Source organism: Amphiprion ocellaris, chromosome 3, assembly GCF_022539595.1.
Source record: "Amphiprion ocellaris isolate individual 3 ecotype Okinawa chromosome 3, ASM2253959v1, whole genome shotgun sequence".
Classification (NCBI taxonomy): Eukaryota; Metazoa; Chordata; class Actinopteri; family Pomacentridae; genus Amphiprion; species Amphiprion ocellaris.
In genome coordinates this window covers 34,852,855-34,874,288 of record NC_072768.1, presented here as the reverse complement: position 1 = coordinate 34,874,288, position 21,434 = coordinate 34,852,855, and the positions used below count along the sequence as shown (strand labels likewise).

The following is a 21,434-nucleotide window of genomic DNA, read 5'->3' as shown; positions in this document are numbered from 1 at the left end:
GATATGATAAAATGAAATTAACAACAACAATAATAATTACTATTTTTGTTGTTATTATTATTGTAATAATAAAAATAATGACTCTTATTATTGTTATCATTATTATTATTATTGCTGCTGTTGTAATAAATTGAATTAAAATATCTATTGTTAAAATAGAAAGGTACATTGAATAGACTAAAATATGTAAATAAGTGAATAAATAGAGAAATTAAATACAATAAAAGTAGTTTTAAGATGAGTAATAAATAAATAAAATCCATCAAATTAATCAAAACCTCACTAAAAAAGATTAACTTCAAAAATATATGCATTCTTTTTTAAATTTTTTTTATTTTTTAAGCCCCATAAATAAATTTTAGAATCTATTTTATGTGTATATTTATTGGTTTAATATTAACATGCCAGACAGGCGCCTCTATATAAACACTCCAGTTCCCATGATGCAGCGGGGCAGTTACGGCTTCGGGAGCGTGCCCTCGTCGCGGAGCAGACACCGCACTGTGCGATCGTGCAGCCGGCCTCGGCGTTAGTAAGAGGTAAGTTTTTATTACTAGTTTTCCGGGGGCCCTTGCACCGAACAGTGAATGGAAACATGTCCGAAAACCAAACGAGATAGTTTAGTGTCGCCTTCGGACGGGCTCAGCGCCGGATAAGTAGTTAAATCGGCTGCTGCTGCCCGGTTCGGGGGCGCTAGCGTAGGGCACGCCTATGTAGGGTAGCTGCTCCGGAGCTCCAGAGCGGAGTGCGCGGGCCCACAGGAGGCATCAACACTTGGAGGAGACGGAGGTATTTTTAGCAACCGGTGGAGAGGCCAACAGCAGCCCGCCAGGAGGCCAGCAGCCGGTTAGCTAGCGGGCGGAGGGATAATTTACCGGGAGTCTAACGTTAGCATTCCGGGAGGTGAGCTAAGTAAATGAACTGTTAGCAAACAAGACGGCTAGCAGCTAGCTGGTTGGCTAGCTAGCTACATTTTCCGTTAATAATGCTACCAGCCCGTTAAGCCGCCTCTCCCGGCACTTCTTGGCGGGCACGGAGCCGTCGGCGTCCCGTCGGTGCTCGACCCGGTGTGGTTTCGGTGTCTCGGCTAAGGGTGGCGGTGCTCGGCTCGTCCCAGTGTATCGTTATGTGGGAGCACATGACTTGTGCTGTCAGTGTCACCCGAGCGGGGAGGCTCGGGAACGGCATGCACAGCAAAACACCACCCGAGCCGAGTCAGGACGAGGGTTTTTACTGTGAGACTGACCCGGAGGGCTGGTGCTTACACTTCAAAACATGTTTCTGAGTGTGTTTTAACATGTCAGCATGAGGAAAGTAGTGAAATATCAACTTTAGTGAGTGGACTAACCTTATCTGACATAGATACTGTTTATTTTAGCTTCTCATGCTTTTATTTTGAGAGCATGTAGGACAATAGGAGTGTGTACACTGGATTTAGACATTGCTTCATCTTAGTTTTGCGATTGTTTTTATTGAATATATTGTAAAATTCACTTAGTGTTGATTATTCAAACTGATTTGTTTGTTTTTGTCCTGGATATGGACATATTTTGGGTTTCAACTTGTTAATTGCACTATTTTCAAGTTATTTCACAGTTAATATTAATATAATATTGTTTTATATATGCTCATTATCCCAAAATAAATGCCCAATAACCTTCAGGGGCGAAGACTGACAAAAAACACAGAATATTGAGTCCAAGTGTAGCCCAACGATGAGCTATCTAACTACAGCAGCCTACAATAAAATAGCAAAATGTCTTTAAAATTCACATATTTTGAGTGTATTTTAAAGTGTCATCATCAGGAAAGTAGTGAAATTTCATCTTTATTAAGTGGACTAACCTTATGTGACATGGATGCTGTTTATTTTAACCTCTCATGCTTTAATTTTGGTCAAACACGAGTCTGTACACTGGATTTAGATGCTGCTTCATCTTAGTTTTGCTTCATATATTGTATTTACTCCCTTGATTTGATTACTGAAGCTGTTGTGTGTTGTTTTGTTCTGGATCTGGACATATTTTAGATTGAAGACAAATTTTATATTAATTTTACTTTGAAATAAAACTTGCAAATAGTGGAATTAGCAGGTTATAAAATGTCAGCATGAGGAAAGTAGTGAAATATCAGCTTTAGGGAGTGGACTAACCTTATGTGACAGGGATACTGTTTATTTGGCACTTTAATTTAGGTACAGCATGAGACGATACACTGGATTTAGATGCTGCATTTAACCCGAATATGGTGCTTGTTAACAAATAAGTTGTATTTAGTCACTTGATTCGGATTATTGAAGCAGTTTTGTTCTTGATTTGTACAAATTTTAGATTTTAACCTGCTAATTGCACTGTTTTTTAGTTATCTTACAGTATAAATGATATGATATGTGACACACTGTGATCTAGGCAAAGTTAAATAGTACCACTTTCTTTCCATTATTAGGTATTTTATCAGTTTATTTGTTGAATTTATGATTTACAGAGCTATAGTCACATATAAAGTTGTGCCCTGAAAATCCTTTTATTTATTTTACAGTAACTTGTGTGAGCAGCCCTTTAAATAGTCCAGGAGAAGAGTTAGAGAAAATAAGTTATCCCGAAAAGTTACAATACACTAAACAAATAACTCATAATAATCATGGCAAATCTGCTGACAATAAACACTTAAACTTTAGTCCAAGTTTAGTCTAATGATGGTTATATAACTACAGCAACTTACATGAAAAAAAACCTACGTTTTCTACCTGTTGCCATATTTTGTCATATATATGCACCACTGCTACGCATGTATCATTAAAAAAACATCTAATAAAACACTTGATATGATTGCTGAAATATTTAGACTTTAGGAAACAGATCTGACTTTAACAAACAGTTCAATAATATCTAAACATTTTTGAACAACAAATTGTTTTTGAAGGGTTTAACATGATTGGAATGACATTCTAAATAATCCAGCACTATTTTTTCCACACTTGTTGACATAATAATTTACATCCAGGGTTTTATCTTTAGACGTCAAGGCCTAACAGCACCACTGATAGTGAATGTAAAAAAAACAAACTGCAACAACCACAAACCACAAGAACGCTTCTCTCTAAAATCTCATATCAGTGTTGCACTGAAGTGGCGTTGAAATGCGAAAGGAAGCGTCTGTTTTTTCTCCGTTTTTCACCTTTTGTTCTGGTGTTTTTTGGGGCGGATCCTCCACCTCCCCAGTGTGTGTTGCAGGGTGAATCAGGATGGTGGACCAGCCTCTGTGGGAGCAGATAGGATCCAGCTTCGTGCAGCACTACTACCAGATGTTTGACTCTGACAGATCACAACTCGGATCCATATATGTGAGTTTTTAAAATTTGCTTAGCAGTGAAGCTTGTTTCATTTTGTTTCATGCACCTGACTAGGGAGCTTACTACAGATCAGGGGTGTCAAACATAAGGGATGACTTTGCATATTGTAAAAATTACGGAGGTGAAAATCAATATTCACTGTGACAGTATTTAAAGACATTGAACATTGTGAGTCGGAAGCTTCAGTATGACAGAGTTTGGTTTGCTTGAACCCTGTTGTTGATGCACTGCCACAACTTTTGTGTATTTTTTTTTTGTAGAAATTTCCTACTTTTACAAGGCACTTTACTTTAGTTTGCATGGTGTGTCAGGATTACTACACAGATGTGGAAATGAATTTGAATTTAAAATAATTTCTAGATCTTGACAAGTTGCAAAATACTATATTGTTCAGTTCCAGAGACCTGCAGCTAAATGTTTTGTGTCTGTGTAGACTACAACCTGTAACTTTTTTGTCAGATTTTTTATCTTTTTTGATTTGTTTCGTGTCGTTTGTCTCGTTTTTTGTTATTTTGTTTCTCACTTTACTCATTTTGTGTCTCATTTTTGTAATATTTTATCTTGTTTTTATTGGGGTTTTTTTGTCTTTTTTTGTCTGACTTTTGTCGTTCTGATCATAAAGTAAAATACTATATCATTCAGTTCCAGGTGACTAAGTGTTTTGCTCCTTTGTAGACACTGTGATCTGTGGGTTTTAATGTGTAAATGATAAACTGAGGCATAATATTGTTTAAATTTTGCTTATTTTGCTTAAGAAATTTCGGGGTGTTCATAATGTTTTGTCAAAAGATAGCTCATTAAATGTGAACATTGTCAGAATTATACTTTTGTGCACTAAAACAAAGGGGAAAAAGTTGGAGTTGTTGCTATTTATCGGTTATTATGTTGTGATTTTACTGGTCACTTGAGATCAAACTGGGCTGAATGTGGAACTAAAATGAGTTTGACACCTCTGCTATAGATCTCTCCATGTTAATTATCAATTAGAGATTTGTAACTGATAGTATGAGGCTTTATTTTCTGCAACGTCATTTTACAATGCAGCTCTCATCAACGACATAATGTCAGACCTCCTCGTGCACTGTTGGTGCAAATGTTAACAAAGGTTATTGATTAATCTCTTGTTTTGCCAGCCTGTTCTGGCTGCACATCACTATCTTTCTGCTGTAGAGAAAAAAGCCCGCTCTGGATTATTTGTATTTCTTTTAACCAATCACAGTCGTCATGGGCGGAGTTGAGCAAAGCATTTCCCGGTTTTCCCTCAGAATAGCGACAGGGGAAATAGTTTTTGTGGAATCTTTGCGTGCAGGAGATGAAAAAGGTGAAATCAATAATTGACCGTAAAAAGCAGAGAGCACTGCTTGAAATATTCAATGTGCTAGCTGTGAGATTGTTGTTTAGCAGAGTGAAATGGAATTTGAAGTATCAGACACAGCGGAAAGAGAAGAGAAACCTAAGAAGAGCAGCCAATCGCAGGCTTACAGCCACAACCTACATCCAATGACTCACACTAATTACCTCTGACTCGTGATTTTTAAAAACAAAACTCAGTAGCATTTTCAGTAGTGCTTTTAGTGAGAAAGACAAATCATCACACAGCACTCCTGAAGACAGTTGGAGTGAAACTGTTTCTCTGTTGATCTATTGATAGAAGCAAAGTCACATCTTTCAGTCATTTCTCAATAAAAAAATCACCAAATTTTCTCTGATTGCAGCTTCTCAAACATGAAGAATCACTGCTTTTCCCTCTCATATTTGATAAATTTAGTTGACTAAAATGAGTCTTTGTATTTTGACTTTTGTTCAAACAAAACAAGCAATCTTGTGCTCTGGCAAACTGTAATGTATCACTGTTGACAAATTTATAGACAGCATGAACAGTTATACAAAAGAATTAAATAGCTATGAGTTGAATTTTTTTTATTTTTGATTAGTTTTTTCGACAGGGACCATGTACAGAAGAACATTAAACATAAAATAAACATAGTTTGTAATTTGTAGTTTCCATCTGCAGTCTCTGGAGCAGGCAGGAGAGGAAGAAGAAAAGGCAGAAAAAGCAATAGGGTACATCAAATTTTTAAAAAAAGGATCTCACAGTCTCACAATCACACGGTTAAAAAAGTCATTTCAAGGGCTGTCAATGCTGACGGGTTTGGTTTCTCCAGATCCATTTTTTTTTTTTTTTTGTCTCAAAAGAAAAGTGTTTAAAACCACTTGTTGTCTTTAGTTGTGGGGAGCTTATTCCATTCCGTTATTGCTTTGTAGGAAAAAGCCGATTGTCCAAAGGCAGTTTAACACAAAGGGATGCGACACTGCCACCTATAAGAAGCACTTGTTGTCCTGTTGGTTTCACCACTTAAGTTACGCATGCAGTGGTTGTTTTGGTGGAAAATTTCCTCACTGTCTGGATTTTTTCAAATCACAACTGAGCTGTCTAAGAACTGCCAACAAATTTATAAGCACATAAAAATGACTTGTGTTTGCTTTTTCTGTTCTTGACACAAAATTGATGATTTAAAAAGAAAACTAAATTGGAGAGAATATCAGAGTTGTTGTTTTGGATTCTTTAAGGTGTATTTTGACTGATTGTTGATGATTTAAGAGTGTTAAAAGGCGTCTACTTCTTGCTATCTTTACATTCACTGTTTTGAAAAATAGGCTGCTGATTGGATTTTTTAAAAAATCGAATGAAGTCCCTGGTTAAATGGTACAAAACCTTGTCATGAATTTGCTTTAACAACTCTTCTGTCCCATCCTCTGCAACTCACTCTTGTACTCTTAATGTCTCCACACAGATCGATGCATCATGCCTTACGTGGGAAGGACAGCAGTTCCAGGGAAAAAGGGCAATCGTCGAGAAGCTCACTGTGAGTTTATCTGGTAACTTATTGCTGCACACTGAGGTCACATTCAACAGCTGTCAGTGGGTTCATGCACAACAAAACCAGGTCACTCGGAGTAGAAAATTGCACAAATTTATGTCCTGTGAACCATGACCTGCTTGTTAATATCTATGAATGACAACAACATTGGTAGAGCACAGTTTGAGGGTGAAATTTAAACTTTAGGAAATCAGCTTGTAGTGAGACTTCTACCTCTTTTTCTTTTAATTTTCATGAGAATATTTCAAGATACTGTAACTGAATCTTAAGTAAATGTTTCCACTGTCTGATATACCTGTATTAATCCTCATCTTGTATCTCTTTCCTCTGTTTGTGTGTGTGCCAGAGTCTCCCCTTCACAAAAATAGCGCATAGTATAACAGCGCAGGACCACCAGCCGACCCCAGACAGCTGCATCTTGAGTATGGTTGTAGGACAGCTAAAAGTAAGTTGCTCTGTCACGTCTTAAAGCATGTCAGGGTCAACTGTCTACTTGCAGAAGTAAATAAAGATATTGAGACTGTCTTTTAGAAGCAAACTGCTGTTGAATTTCTGTCGATTTTCTAACCAAACTGCATGTATATTGTCTGGAAACGTGACTATAATGAGGAAATAGTACTGTGGACATACATCGGTGTGGAAAAGTTGTAGATGCAAAGTGAAGTGAGGATGTGTTCAAGAGGAATGCTACTTTTTCCACAGAAAAACCTCAAACGGTGAACTTACAGTGACCACGAGGTACTGATCATTCAGTATCCTGGAGAACTTTTCACGGTTTTTCTCTGGATTCAAACTGTCACAGCGTCTTCTGTCTCTTCTTTTAATCCCAGACTGACTCCATGAGCGGTTTTCCACTGTAGGCGCTGGTTCTTGCTTCCTCTGTAGACCCTCTGTGATATTAACTCCACTTTCAGGGGTCAGAACTACTTCTGAGTGGCTTTCAAACACTGCAACAGGCAACATTTTTCGGCCTTCTTGACGTCTTCGCCAAGTAGCCGTCTTCTCCTCTCTAACATAAAATTTAACATGTAGGCTAACAGCACATTTCCATTCTTCTATTTCCTTTGTGCTGATACAACTGGAGTTCTATCTACTATTTACTGTTTGTTGTTTTGGTGCACTTGGAATTAATGCCCTGGTTGAAACTATCGATTTCTCCACCGCAATGGAAACAGAAAAGCTAAAGAGCTGATTCCAGAACTGTTTCTGTCGGTGTTTGTGCCACGGAGTTCCTGTAGAGGATGTTCATGATGTTGAGATCAGGACTGACTTGTTCTTTTTTAAACTGAGGGTAGTTCTTCTGTCTTTGTGTGGATGTTTGGGCTTTTAGTCCTGCTGCAGAATGAATTCATGAACAAGCAGATTCCTCCCTGGTGGCTCTGTTGAAGAATCAAAACTTTTGCACAGTCTCTCAATCAGCTGAGACACTCAGAAAAGCACCTTTCAATATTTTTCGGAACTCTTTGCATATTAATGCCAGAATTTTGCATTGCTGTTCCATTAATTTAATCATTTAAAGCCCTTAAACAATACACATGTAAGAACATGTCATATAAGGACATTAATTGCAAGTGCATGTTGGTAGTTCCTCTACCAGGTACTTATTTTCTTTGTCACTCTCTTCAACTAAGTCAAGTAGAAATTTTGTGCAGCCAAACTCTGGCCAACAGACAATCTTAAATTCTCTCAATATCTCAACATGTGCTCAGGGTTTACTTGTATTTCTCCAGTGGTGCAAGAGCCTCTTTTATTTCATTTCTGGTCTGAATTTACTGCTTAATGTGTTCCAGTTAATCATTGTTGGGGAAAAAAACTCTAATTTTGCAGCAGGTGTTTGTTTTCCTCAGAAAAGTAAACATTTAGGTGGATTGTTTTGTTTTTGTCAGTGGTGGAGGTAGTGTTTTTATGTTTTTTTTCCTCTTACTACTTCTTACACATTCTTTCCAGTGGCTTCACATATTTTTGTGGTGGCAAAGAAATGCAACAATGGACCTGCAGTAGAAGTAAACATGGATGTAAACAAAGCTGGTTTCATTAAAAAAAATCATGTATGCAAATGTCTTGACTAGAGAAATACATTTACTGTTTATGTCAGAATCTAGACATAAGGATAACCCACATGGTTCACTGTCAAGATGAACTGTTTAGCTTTGATTAAAGGGCTAGTTTGTTTGGTAAAATCTTGTTAAAGATCGGCCACCAGCATTAAGTGGGTGATAATAACTGCATTACTTTTTAAACCTAAAGGAACTGTATGACTAGTAATCGACACAGCTGATAAACTTTAACTTAAAACTTAACTTTAAAATTTCTGCCCGTCTTTTTATTTGCTCCTGTCACATTTTTACTCACTGTGGACTCGTTTTTCACTGCAATTTAAAATTCTTGCACCTCTATGGAAACAGAACAACCATAAATAAGGAGAGAAAACTGTGAAATCTCTTCTGTGCAGTATGACAAACTTGTAATGCCATAAATCAGGAAGTTAGAAAAAAAGAAAGTTGAATTACTTTTCAAAAATTGAAAACACTGGAATCAACATGTACAACATTTTTCCAGCTGCCCACAGGTGTTACCAATAATTTAAATGTTTATTTTATTTCCCTCCATACTAGCCTCCTTATCTGCTTTGTGTAAACATTGCCTGCAGTTCAGCTGAAAAAGTTCTTGAATTGTTGTCATGTGTCTGTTGGTCGCAGCTTAATTAATCACAGCTTCGTGGTTGTGTTGAGGATTGCAAAATTTTTTGCTTTTTACAGAATCTGATCTAAGAAAACAGTTTATTTTTGGGCTAGTTTTGAAATGAAACATGTAGAATTAAGTGGTTTTGATGAAATAATATGATTTTAAAATTTGATTTTCCACTTGATTAGTTCAAGTACTGTGGAAAGTTTAAAGTTTTTGCTGTTTCTTCCAATGACAAATGCTGTAATTTTGACTGTTATTGTTATTTTTAAAGATGGGAGTTTATAACCTGTTGGTAGGTTTTTAGGGTTAAGTTGATGTGTAAAAACAGATGAATTAAATCACTCCACTGCTAACGTTTGCGCTGATCCTCCTCTGTTTGTGTGTCTGCAGGCAGATGAAGACCCCATCATGGGTTTCCACCAGAGTTTCATCCTGAAGAACATTAACGATGCGTGGGTGTGCACCAATGACATGTTCAGGCTGGCCATTCACAACTTTGGTTAAGCCGCCTCTGTGCTGTGGCGGGCGGGGGCGGCCATAGTGAAGGGCACTGTGCGATGAAGTCTGGAGGGAGGGGAGGGAGGGAGGATGGAGAGGAGAGAGAGCGAGAGAGCGAGAGAGAGAGAGAGAGAGAGAGAGAGAGAGAGAGCACTCGTCCCTCCCTCCTGCCTGTTTGACAAACACCGGATTCTAGATGTCAATCACTGAACCTCATCCAGGTGGGTTTCAGACCAGCCCAGCCAGTAGAACTGCGACGTGTTTCTTTGCTGAGAGCCGGCCGACCAATCAGACGCCCCTGTCTGCCTACTCTGCTGATCTGCATGACGCTGGGAGCCCCTCATTTCAATATCTACACTCAAGCCACCAGAAGGACAAATAGCTGACCGACGCCATTAACTCCGCTCCGCTCTCCACTCGTCTCGACTCCGATCTGACCCGTTCTGCTCTTCTGTCGACTCCACTGCTGTCAACTCGGTCCTGTTAGCGCTGCTGTTGACTGGTTCGTAGATCCATGTTCAGGTTCACAGTCAGCCTCTTCAGCTCTGGCTCTCTTGTGTTTTGTAATTTGTTTTTAGATACCACTCGTGTGTTTACTTTAGCCTGCCTTAGTGTGTTAAAACTGAGTTCTACCTTCCTTCCACACAATTGTTAACTCTCGTCATGATTCATATTCTTTCATGCCAGGTTTTGCTCTTGCAAACCAAAGAATTTTTCTGCTCTGATCCCACATTTTTTCCCTCCCTCTCTGTCTCTTCTTTCACACACATGTCTGGCAGTTAACATGGACTACAGCCACGATACACAATAAAACCTGGACTTTTTTCTTAATGGTGTCTTCTCGTCTCTCCGTATCACTTTCTGGCTAATGGCTTCCCAGTTTCTCTTATTTATTAACTCACAGTGAGATTTCATCTGAGCGCTGTCCAAGTATGTTTGACTTCTGCAGGGCTGCAGAAAATTAGCAAACTACATGAAATAGGTAAAGCAAATTAGCTGAAGCACATCATGCTACGACTTTCTTTGCTGCTTGATTAAAAAGAACTTCCACAATTTTCATTTTCAGTGGCAAATCTATAAGAGAAGTCTGATCATTTGCTCTGATTTCAAGCTTCTTAGATACACAGAGTTTAGTTATTTTTAATCTACATTAACAATGAAGATTTGGTTGCAAAAATGAAAAAAATATTAGTTTGATTGCTTATTAGCAATACAAAGCCGGATGTTAATGCTATCCAAAGCAAAAAACAATTTTGGATGCCTTTTCTAGTGTGAGTTCTAAACTTTTCCAGCTTTTAGTTTCTTACATTTTTTAAAAATTATTATTTTATTGTAGAGGCAGAAAGACTCCTATAACGTCATGCTAACCATTGTAGAATGATTAAATTGATTCAGTATTGAGCACTTGTCTTTAAAGAATTTGGTCTGATAAGAGACAGGATTTTTTTTTTTTTTTTTTATAATTAAAATGGGAAAAAAGACTTTAAAGTTGCATATTTGTAGATGCCAGAACGCTTAGACGTTATTGGAGACAACCAATAAAATTACTGAGAAATTTAAAAAAGAAGCTTGGATTTCTGTTGGAGTTGCGCAACTGCCTTAAATAATAAGTCGTCGTTTATATTTATTTTCTCGTGTTGGAGTTTCAGATAAGAGACAATAAGCCTTTATTAATCCCACAGTGGGGAAACTTGTAGCATGTTGTAATAAGTGCTGATGTGGAAATGTGGAGATTCAGATATTGCACAGAAAGAAAAATTCTCTGGATGTGGAAATTGCAATATTGCACATATCAATGCACAGATACTTCCATAACTACAAATACTTAGAAGAAATGTTGATATTGCACAGATTTTATCGACATTGCACAATTCTTCCAGGATTCGAAAAATATTATTATTGCATAGATTCTTGTATATGTAGAAAAATCTATATTGCAGTTTTAAAATGTGCAAAATATTCATACCATACAGTAGGATATCTTTTATTAATACAACAGTGAGAAAATTGACATTGTTACAGCAGCAAAGGGCAAACATTTAGGGAATATCTAAAAATGAAATTAAAAAATATGTACACAAGTCCTAGTTATTCCATATCTATAGATAGATAGATAGATATTCTTTATTAATCCTGAGGGAAATTCAAAGGATTCAGGGATATTCAGATTGTCCAAATTCCTCTGGATGTGAGAATAACAGTATTGCACATACACAGCATTGTACAGATTCGTTCATGAGTAAAAATACTGATAGAGTATTAATATTGGCCAGATTTTTATCCTTTTTTGCTCATATTTGTAAGTAGAAAAATACAGATTTTGCACAGATTCTTGTATGTTTACACAAGCTGATGCTGCACAGATTTTTTAAAGATAATCTGCTTTATTCACTCCAGAGGAAATTATTTTGCCAGAGTACAACAAAGAATAACCAAAGGTTAGTGGAATATACACAGTTACACACAGGTAAGTAGTAAAATAGAAATGACAAGAATACAAAGTACAAATGCAAAGTACAAAATGTAAGTTTCTTAAAGTGTCTGTGAAGTGTCACAGTGTGTCAAGTGTCTAGAAAAAATAAGATACCACCAGTACAAGATGTAAACTGTACACTAATGCTAAAAACTAGAAAGATTAACAGAAAATTAACTGAAGTAGAGTAAACAGATATATTGCCCTAGAGTCTACTAGGAAAGAGATGTACAACATGTACAAAATAATCACAATGTGAAGGTTAAATGTGCGGACTGTGCACCAGAGTGAAGTATCTATAATATAACTTTTCCATGTGTAGATTATTGAGAGCTGTGCTGGTTGGATAGCCTGTTTAAGCCTACGGGTTTCCACTTTAATATTTGTTTCCATCTCGTAATTTGAAAAATTAATCGTTTACACTTTGACTCTGAAATGTAAAATAGTCGATAGATTAATTGATAGAGCACTAGTTGCCACCTGCAGCAGTGGTTCCTGACGGTGGAGGGCAGTAAGACGCCTCTCTGTGTACAATATATATGAACTCGGTTATATTTTGAGGTAGGAACCATTGAGCGGACACGGTGAGAAGTCGGAATCCAGGCCGCGGACAAAGCGGAAGTTTAGACGGTTGCTCTGGGTGAATTGTGACAGCGTCGCATCAAACAAGAAATCATTCTCTCCCCCTAAATTAACCCAGCGTCCCCCTTTCCCTCACCCATGGCATCCAACTCCAACATAGACATCGAGGGTGCGACCCAGCATCTCCGGGACATCCTCAAGCTCGACCGTCCCGGGAACAGCGCCGGTAAGTGGGACCGGGAGTGAAAAGCGGCTGCGCTTCTTTAGGCCGCGGAGGCTAACGGAATGCTAACGGGATGCTAACTAGCGAGCTAGGCGGCTAAAGCAGTACGCTGCTAACGTGAGTGGGTTTAGCGCGCTGCTGCGGGATGCTAACTGCGCCGGAGCGAAGTTAGCCCAGCAGCAGTTTCACTACCTGTTTGCTAAAGACGCACCGCTTTTTTGTATGAGCACAACATGAACATACATTAATTCACACACACATTTTCACGCTAATATTCGCCGGGAAACGGATTAATCCGGGTTCGTAGTAGTGTTTGGGCGCTAACTGCGTCGGAAAGTCCCCAGTGTTAGCAAGGTTACGAGTTAGCTTGTGTCTGTCTATTTTCTGGGGCAGTAAAGCTGTCTTCTCTGCTTCCAGGCCACGAAAACGTAGGAAAAGGGTTCGTTAATTTGAAATTCTCTCTGTTATACGTGCTCTTTCCATTTTAAAGCAGCGCATTTTGGCGTGTTTTTACCCCGGCTTGCCGAGATTTGTTCTGTTGGCATCAATAATTAGCTTGAGCCTCCATAAACTGCGTAGAAGGTCGCTGTTGTTGGATTATTTCAAGACACTAGTTGTCCCTTGTTTGACCAAGGCTGAACGATTTGTGAAAATAAATCTAGCAGCACTTTGTACAACACTGTATAATTTTAATATTTATTGTGTAATAGATTTAAAACGTGATGGATTGTTACCTCATGACAAACCCTTACAATATTAGCTGCTCTGCATTCTAATGAAAGTATGACAACTTGCAGATTTATATTGCTTCAAGCATTTATCTTATTAAATACAGTAACAATAATCAAAAATAAAGCGATTCCATTAAGAACATAATAGAACCTTTCTGTGAAAAGTCTCTGATACTGAAAAAGTAGCTGTTCATAGCTCAGGAGCAGCATCTAAGTGTTGGAAATTCTGCAACCAAGCTAAATAAAGTAATAATAATAAATGAACCCTGGGTCATACATCTGCATAGTGTATTTTGTATTTTGCTTTTTTGAGGTACTAATCTCACACTTTTTCAAATTTTAGGTTTGAAATCAATTCATTGTTGATTCATTTAGAAAATGTGAAAATGATTAAAGTACGGCGACAAAGACTTGTGCAGGTTTAGGAAAGTTGTTGTAAAAGAAAACACAGGTGTCCTAAAGTGTTGAATCTTGTGTGCAGAATATCCTGCTCCATTTGCATCGTTGTGTTTTGTTCTTAGCAGATTCAACCACGTTAACATCCATCAAAATGGTGTCAGATCAGTAAACTTACTGGGACAGTGTTGGGCAGGATTTTGTGCTCGTGTTTACAGTTTTTACTTTTTTTAAAATGAACATCGAAATGTAAAAGTAACATATTAAATCTTCGTGTTCCATTACATTAGTTGTCAACTATTAAATTAATCAACAGCTACGTTGGTGATTGTTTAATCTTAATTTCTTTAAAGAAAAAAAATCAAAAATCTCTGAATCCAGCTTCCTGTAAATATTTTCTAGTTTCTTTCATCTTCTATGACAGTAAACTGAATATCTTTGGGTTGCGGACAAAACAAGATATTTGTCATCTTGGACTTTGGGAAGCTGTAATTGACATTTTTCACCATTTTCTGGTACTTTATAGACCAAACAACAAATTGATGGCTCTAAAAAATAATTAACAGATTAATCAACAAGGAGAATGATCCTTAGTTGCAGCCCTAACATATTTAACATTTAATCCAGAAATTAAAGATAATATTTATTTCCTTATTAAATGAAATCAGTGTGCTGGCAACTTTTTTCCACAGATATGTGATGTGTATTTAGAATAAATCAATATTTGGACATTTCACTTAATAATTTTCCCCCTATTTGACAGGATTATTGTCCAAGTCAATAATAAAATTGTTTTGAAAGATTTTGATCTGCATTGTACAGGAGGCGTCTCTATAATAGATAACTTTATACACCTGCTGCCTTGTCACAACATTTAATGTGATGAACTATCAGAAGTATTCAATTTTTTAACTGCTGTTTACTTTATTTAGTGTGAGATCATTTAGATAGAAATTAACTAACCAGATGACTGTTTCTTGATGCCTATAGAGCCATTTTAGAGTAAATATTTTGGTCTGTGTTTACAGAAGAATAGTAATTAATCTGCGTTTCGTTTCTGTTGAAATGTGCCAGCAGTTATTGACTGTGATCCAGCAGGCAAACAAACACAGCTTTAAAACTGGCCAACTCAAACTGAAAGCAATCTTTACTACTTGTATGTTGTAAAAAACAATTATTCTCCTACAGTCAGAATAATGTTTATTGGCATTTGTAAGAAAAGGAAAGTGAGATTAGCAACTTTCAAATACCATTCTCTTACTATAAAGCAAATTAGCAGGTATTCAGAAGAAGCTGTTTCAGTAGTAATGTGCGTTTGTCTGCACAAAAAACCCCACAATTTATGATATTATGAAATCAAATAATTTGTCGAGGCTCCCAGTGACCTGTGTGTTTTTTTTTCTGCTGGATGATTCATTTCTAATACAGAACCACCTCTGTAATTTAAACATAGTTGCCAAGGAGTGGAGTAAATATTTTCACTCACTGTCTGCTGGAATATGAAACTCCATCAAGAATAAGAGAGTTGTAATTTTCAAGTTTTTAGTACGTAAAAATACAGTCAAAAGGGGGCTGTTATGATGCAAAATTTAGATATGTGTCATAGAGAAAGATAAGAAATGACCTGCAGCAAATGTCTGGTTGTCCAGGTGGGAATCAAACCCAAAGCTGAGGGCTTTTTTTTTTTTAACTCATGTTTGAGCCGCCAAATTTGCTTTTAAGCTCAAAGTCTAGTTCTTTTTACACTTTTATGCACAAGTTATATGTTAATGCTTCAAAATAATCCTCTAAGAGACCTCCAGGACAGATATTTTCTTCTCAAAATAACCCCTGTTTTCAATGTCTTCTCTAGATCCGCCGTCAAGCGATGGTCAGAGGAAGCCATCTTTCAACGGAGAGCTGAACGGGCTACTGGGAGTGTTGGCGAGCACCGACCGGTCGACCATGTCGGACACCACCAGACCCCTCTCCACAGACGTGAGCACCGCCCAGGAGACTCAGATAATGTGAGTGGATCATTAGAGTTGCCCGTTAATGTGTGTGCGGACTTGAGGAAACTAAAGCGATGTTGTGCCGTTTCAGCCGCCTCACCGGTGACGACGGCTCCACCTGCATCCCCATCACCTCCAACAACGTGGAGGTCGTGGCGAGCCAAGAATCCAGCATCAACAGCAAGGCTCGAGGAAGCAGCAAGGTAAGGAAAAAAATCACATCATCACTTACAGAACATCAGGGGACAGAATACATCAGAAATTTAGAAAACAGTCGCTACCTGAAACAGTGTGTACCTGAAAGAGGTTTGTTATTTTTATATCCGTCAAAACCTGCGTCTGTGATGACTCAGCGTGGTCTCAGGAGCTTACAAATGACAACTGCTTCACTATTGAAAGATCTGTGAAATAATTTTTATTCCCTCGTTGTGTGACTTTTTCAGTAAAACAAAAATAACAACAAGGACTGGTGTGTATTTATGAAAAATTAACGTTTTTTTTGTGATTCTCTTTGGCTTCTGAGCTAAACAGACTCAGAGTTAGAAAATTAAATTAGATTAAATTCAACTTTATTGTTTTGACCATTACTGGAGATACGGGATGGGAACCTCCAAACATCAGACATAAATGCCAAATGCTTGCCTTTAAAATAGACTGGTGAAAATGTCCAATCAGAGAGTCGCAAAAAAGATATTTAATTGGGGCATCTTCAATCGTCTAGCCTGGGCTAATCAGCTAAAATCTTTATTTCATTTGAACAACTCCTCATTTATTTGCTATAATGGCTTAGACTGTGATATCCAGGAGATGAGGAGTGAGATGTTTCTTAGGTTTAGAGAAAAATGGTCTGTTGATGTTTGGTATAAACCGAAATTACAAACTGTCTTTTTAAAAAATAGATACAGCGTTCTAAATTATGTGAAGTTTAATTTAAGCAAAAGACAGAGATCCCTGTGTGCACAGTTACACCCAGGAACATTTCTATTAGCTTTAGAGTCTGGGAGCTTTAATGCTGCTCCACAGAACGACAGACTTTGTTCGCTGTGCAATTTAGGTGAAGTTGAGAATGAGGTTCTGGACCTGAATATCCGAATATTCGGTCGTTGTGGCGGTATCCGAATATTAACTTTGAGATCTGAATACTTGGACCCCACCCCCACCCTACCCCTGCTGTATCACACGGACCTACCAGCTCTGACATCACACTTCACTTAAAATGCCGCAGACGACGATGTCCATGCTAATGCTGATGCTGTCGGACTAATACGACAATACAACAGCGTTAGCATTAGCCAAATTCTGCCTGTGCGTTTCTCAAAAATGCGCTGCTGCTCCTCCTCTTTCTTTAACCTCTTTAGTGAATATCCATGCTGCAGTAACAACTTAAGTTCCCTCTGGGGATTAATAAAGTCGCCTAAGTCTATTATGATTATGTAGATATATGGATAGAATATAAAATAGATAATCTAAATCTACAGGTAGAGATAAATAGTGGTATGAGCTGTACGAACCAGGGTGTCCCGCAGGATGACTTTGTAAAAATTCCAGGGAAGACACTACCTGCAAATTGTAAATTTAAAATAATTTCTAGATCTTGACAAGTTGTTTTGAGCATAAAGTAAAATTGTTCAGTTCCAGATACCTGTGACTAGAAGTTTTGTGCCTTTGTAGATACGCTGTGATCTGTCTTGTTAATGTGTAAATGATTAACTGAGGCGTGATGTTGTTGAAATTGCACTTATTTTTATTAAAAATTTTCAGGTGGTTCATAATGTGTAAGAAGATAGTTCATTAAATGTGAACATTTTCAGAATGTGCTTTTTTGCACTAAAACAAAGGAGAATATTTGGAATTTGTGGTTATTTATAGGTTATTATGCTCTGATTTTACTGGTCCCTTGAGATCAAATTAGCTTGTTTGTGGCTCCTGAACTGAAATGGGTTTGACACCCCTGATATAAACTGTATAAAGAGTGAAAACAGCATTATTGCTATTAGATGTATGCAGTGTACACTACAGTTTGGGGTCACTTAAAAATGTCCTTATTTTTGAAAGAAAAGCATTTTTTTTCAATGAAGATAACATTAAATTAATCGTAAATACAGTGTAGACATTGTTAATGTGATAAATGACTATTCTAGCTGGAAACAGCTGATTTTTAATGGAATATCTCCATAGAGGTACAGAGGAACATTTCCAGCAACCATCACTCCTGTGTTTTAATGCTACATTGTGTTAGATAATCGTGTTGAAAGACTAATTGATGATTATAAAACCCTTGTGCAGTTATGTTAGTACATGGATAAAAGTGGGAGTTTTTTATGGAAAACATGAAATTGTCTGGATGATCTCAAACTTCTGAACCGTAGTGTAAATACAGGATTAACAGTATGAACAATCTATAGGATATGAGATGGACCATATATGCAATTTAGATACACAGTATGAAAAATGTCCTCATAGCTTTTGTTTAGAGATTATTCTTCTTTTTTTGTGTGCGTTTCATTCAGGTGAAGATTCAGCCTGTTGCCAAGTACGACTGGGAGCACAGGTATTACTACGGCAGACTGATCGCTGTGTCCAACTCCTTCCTGGCCTATGCCATCAGAGGTGAGGAATTATGAGTTATTTCAGACGTTAAATCTGTTAATTTAAACTTAAAATTAATGCTATAAACTAAAATACAACAAAATCAAACCAAATATTGTTTTTCTGGAGAAGTGCAATGGCTCAGACACATTTATCAATCAGAATATTACATAAATACAGTTTTTTTAAGTTTTATATGATAAAATGTCATGTCCAATGTTCAAAATGAAGGTAAAAGTATTTGGAATGGCTTCACTTACTGTGCTGTAGTGTTCAGTTTACCGTCCATTAGTTTCCAGAGCCGCTTGACAGCACCTGGGCATCGAATGAACCACTTTCTGTCACAGCTAAGAGGAAAGTTCTTCACATTTCTGCCAGCAAAGCTCTTGGTTCATCCTCAGTGATGTTCTGGCATCTCGTAGGTGCTCTGTGGGATTTAGGTCAGACTGTGGGAGGCTTTGATTTTCTCCTGAGGAAATATTCTTTGGTGCTTTGGACCCTTATCCTGCTGAAATATCTGCTCCTGTCAGATTTTTTTTGGCTGATTTGTTCATAAATTCGCATCCAGAATTTCCTTGTACGTTTCAGAGTTCACAATTCCATTAATAACAACAACTTCACCTACAGCACTGCAGGAAAAACAGACTTTTATACCGTCGCATCCATTTTACCTGTCTCATTCTATGAGCTAATGAATGGTTTCCTCAGTGTCGTCTTCCTTTTTTACTCCCGTTTGTTGATTCTGTTTCTTATGGTCAGTGAGCTGCTGAATCTAGTTGATCTCTGAAGCTTCTTGCTGCTGTTTCCAGCCAGTTTAGAGCAAATATGCTCAGTAGTAGTGCTGAGTTTGACTCCAGTTCAGATTCTGCTTATCAGTTCAGGTTCCTCTCCATTCAGATTCACTGAGAGGCAGGAAGTTAGAGCCGAATGCATGAGTATTAATAACCGAATCAGAAATATTATTGATTTTTTATATTGATATCTGAGGGGAAATTGCTTACATTACAGTTGCTCTCATTCAAATTCTTAGAAAATTAAGCAGTAGAAACAAAAATATGAACACAAGTGGGAAAATTCTAAGTGTAAATGGTAAAATGTGCATTGTTCTAAGAAAAAAATACTAATTTATGTATACAGTGTAGTAAATAATAATACTATGTTTGTGTTATTGCACAGATAATTAATTATTGTAGTTATTCCACTTTACTGACTGAAGAAATGAAGTGTTAATAATAATATAATATGCAGTATTCTATCATCATAGTGACCACTGGAAGCATTGTCCTCCTTTTATGCTGCTTAATATGCATTTTGTACTTTTGTTTTCAATTCCATTTTGCATTTTCTGGATTGTACTGTCACAGGTAATCATTTCAATTCAGAACTTAAATAGTACACTAGTAGTACTTTTAGTAAGTTAAAAGTACTACTCAACCTCAAGCGTTGCCCATCTGTCTAATTAGGTCAACAAACCCTCCATTTATGGATTAATATAGTTATTGTGTTTTTAACCATCCACAACCTGACTGCATATCCTTTTTCTGAAACATAAAAACGCTGATTATTGGGTTGTTGTAACTTTAAAGTCAGGAAAAGTTACTTTAATCAGCTGTAACTTGCCACAAAAAGCAGAATAGCTACTGCAGGTCTGTCACAGAAATGAAATAAAGAGTCCTCGTTCATATTATTGTGATGTCTTTTTGATTTCTTCTCACCAGTTGCAGGAAATACGACTTACCTCAGATAAATGTTAGCAGCAGAAACACAAAGAAGGATAAAGTAATCAGAACTCTGACTGAACTCTGGTCTCTAGTCTGGTTTCTGGAATATTTCAAGGTTTGCTTTGGCTAAGTAACTACAACAATAACGACAGTCTTGTCCTTGTAAAGCAGACTGAGGCAGCATTAGTTAAATTAAAGTGATTGTTACAAGGCAGTTTGTGCTCTTCACCTTCTAATTAAGCAACTTGGCAACAGCTGAGTATGTTATCATGAGAATAATGCCAGTTTAGATAAGAAGACATGCGGGCATTCAAGTTGTGTGACTAATAGCACAAATAGGGAGCAATAAATACACAGTAGGTGTTTGTTGAACACGCTGTATTTGAAGCTAAGATGGGTTGAATTTGTAGAGTGTCTTTCCCTCCTCTAGAATCAAACTTTTGGAACCGGTTTTCGATGGTCAGCCTTAATCAAATAGCAGTTAATCTCACATCTAAAGGCCTTATGAAGTACTTTCTGGGACTACTGAATGTACTTTGAAAACATCAAATATTTGAAGAACTTCAGTCATACAGCCACGTACAACTTGTTCACATTTACTGTACGGTTTTACGACTATATAGATAATTTTGTTTGCCCCTTTTTGGTTTTTCAGGGTAATTGGATAAGACATTTTTGCCCCCACCCATGGCCATGGCTTTCACAAGTTTAATAGCAAAGAAGTACTTTGTTTGTAGGGCTTGTGTCCATGTTATTCTTGATAATTTACTTGCAGAAGGGACTTTCTTTATCTATAGAAAATGCCTCCAATGACAACAGTTGTTCATCCCCCTTGTTGAACTGCCATTTAGTGATTGTTTCTATGGTTTTTCAATTAATTTCTATTGATTTGTGTAACACCACAGACTCCTTTGTTTATCTTTGTCTTTTAAATAATCACTTCTTCCCTCAGGAGCAAACAACCACGCCATGATCCGGGTCCTGAGTGTGGATTCTGCCGAGCGCTCCCTGCTGAAGGGGTTCACCGGCGCCGTCACAGATCTGGCGTTCGCCCACCTCGACTCCTCCCTGTTGGGTTGTGTAGACGAAGCAGGAAACCTGATGGTCTGGCAGCTCACCTGCACTGGCAGCAAAATACTGTATCCTGATATGAAAACAAATGTGTGGGAGGACATGTGCTGTTAAGTTAACTTTTTATCTTAACGTGGTCTGTAGTTTTATGCTAACAGCTTATTATCAACCATTCAAGTCATGACAGAAGCAGATCCTCCAGGAATTCTTCTTTTTCTTGTAGTTTCTTTAACCCAC

The 21,434-nt window shown here is 37.5% G+C and overlaps 2 protein-coding genes across 4 annotated transcripts in view; both read left to right on the top strand.

Annotated features, from left to right (window-relative positions):
* Positions 1–446: 446 nt before the first annotated feature.
* nutf2 (nuclear transport factor 2) lies at positions 447–10,251 on the top strand. Of its 2 annotated transcripts, none has more exons than XM_023273568.3 (5): positions 447–539; positions 3,222–3,343; positions 6,148–6,219; positions 6,581–6,679; positions 9,313–10,251. In XM_023273568.3, exons 2-5 carry the CDS (start codon positions 3,245–3,247, stop codon positions 9,424–9,426), a joined length of 384 nt encoding a protein of 127 aa, XP_023129336.1. In that variant the 5' UTR covers positions 447–539; positions 3,222–3,244; the 3' UTR covers positions 9,427–10,251. The 2 variants fall into 2 exon arrangements, with proteins under 2 accessions (XP_023129336.1, XP_023129337.1); XM_023273569.3 differs by lacking the exon at positions 447–539 and adding an exon at positions 744–903.
* A 2,238-nt stretch (positions 10,252–12,489) lies between these two features.
* The window catches only part of edc4 (enhancer of mRNA decapping 4), a 50,289-nt gene continuing 41,344 nt past the window's right edge, over positions 12,490–21,434 (top strand). For both annotated transcript variants that reach the window (XM_035949641.2, XM_023273571.3), the window contains exons 1-5: positions 12,490–12,701; positions 15,678–15,831; positions 15,908–16,019; positions 18,327–18,426; positions 21,079–21,265. In XM_035949641.2, the coding sequence (XP_035805534.2) occupies positions 12,614–12,701; positions 15,678–15,831; positions 15,908–16,019; positions 18,327–18,426; positions 21,079–21,265 (641 nt within the window). In that variant the 5' untranslated portion in view covers positions 12,490–12,613. The remainder of the gene's footprint in view (positions 12,702–15,677; positions 15,832–15,907; positions 16,020–18,326; positions 18,427–21,078; positions 21,266–21,434) is intronic.

Coding starts and splice junctions, on each gene's coding strand:
- nutf2 (XM_023273568.3), top strand. CDS start 3,245: ATGGTGGACCAGCCTCTGTGGGAGCAGATAGGATCCAGCTTCGTGCAG. Junction 6,220..6,580: donor CAATCGTCGAGAAGCTCACT/GTGAGTTTATCT, acceptor TGTGTGTGCCAG/AGTCTCCCCTTCACAAAAAT. Junction 6,680..9,312: donor TGGTTGTAGGACAGCTAAAA/GTAAGTTGCTCT, acceptor GTGTGTCTGCAG/GCAGATGAAGACCCCATCAT.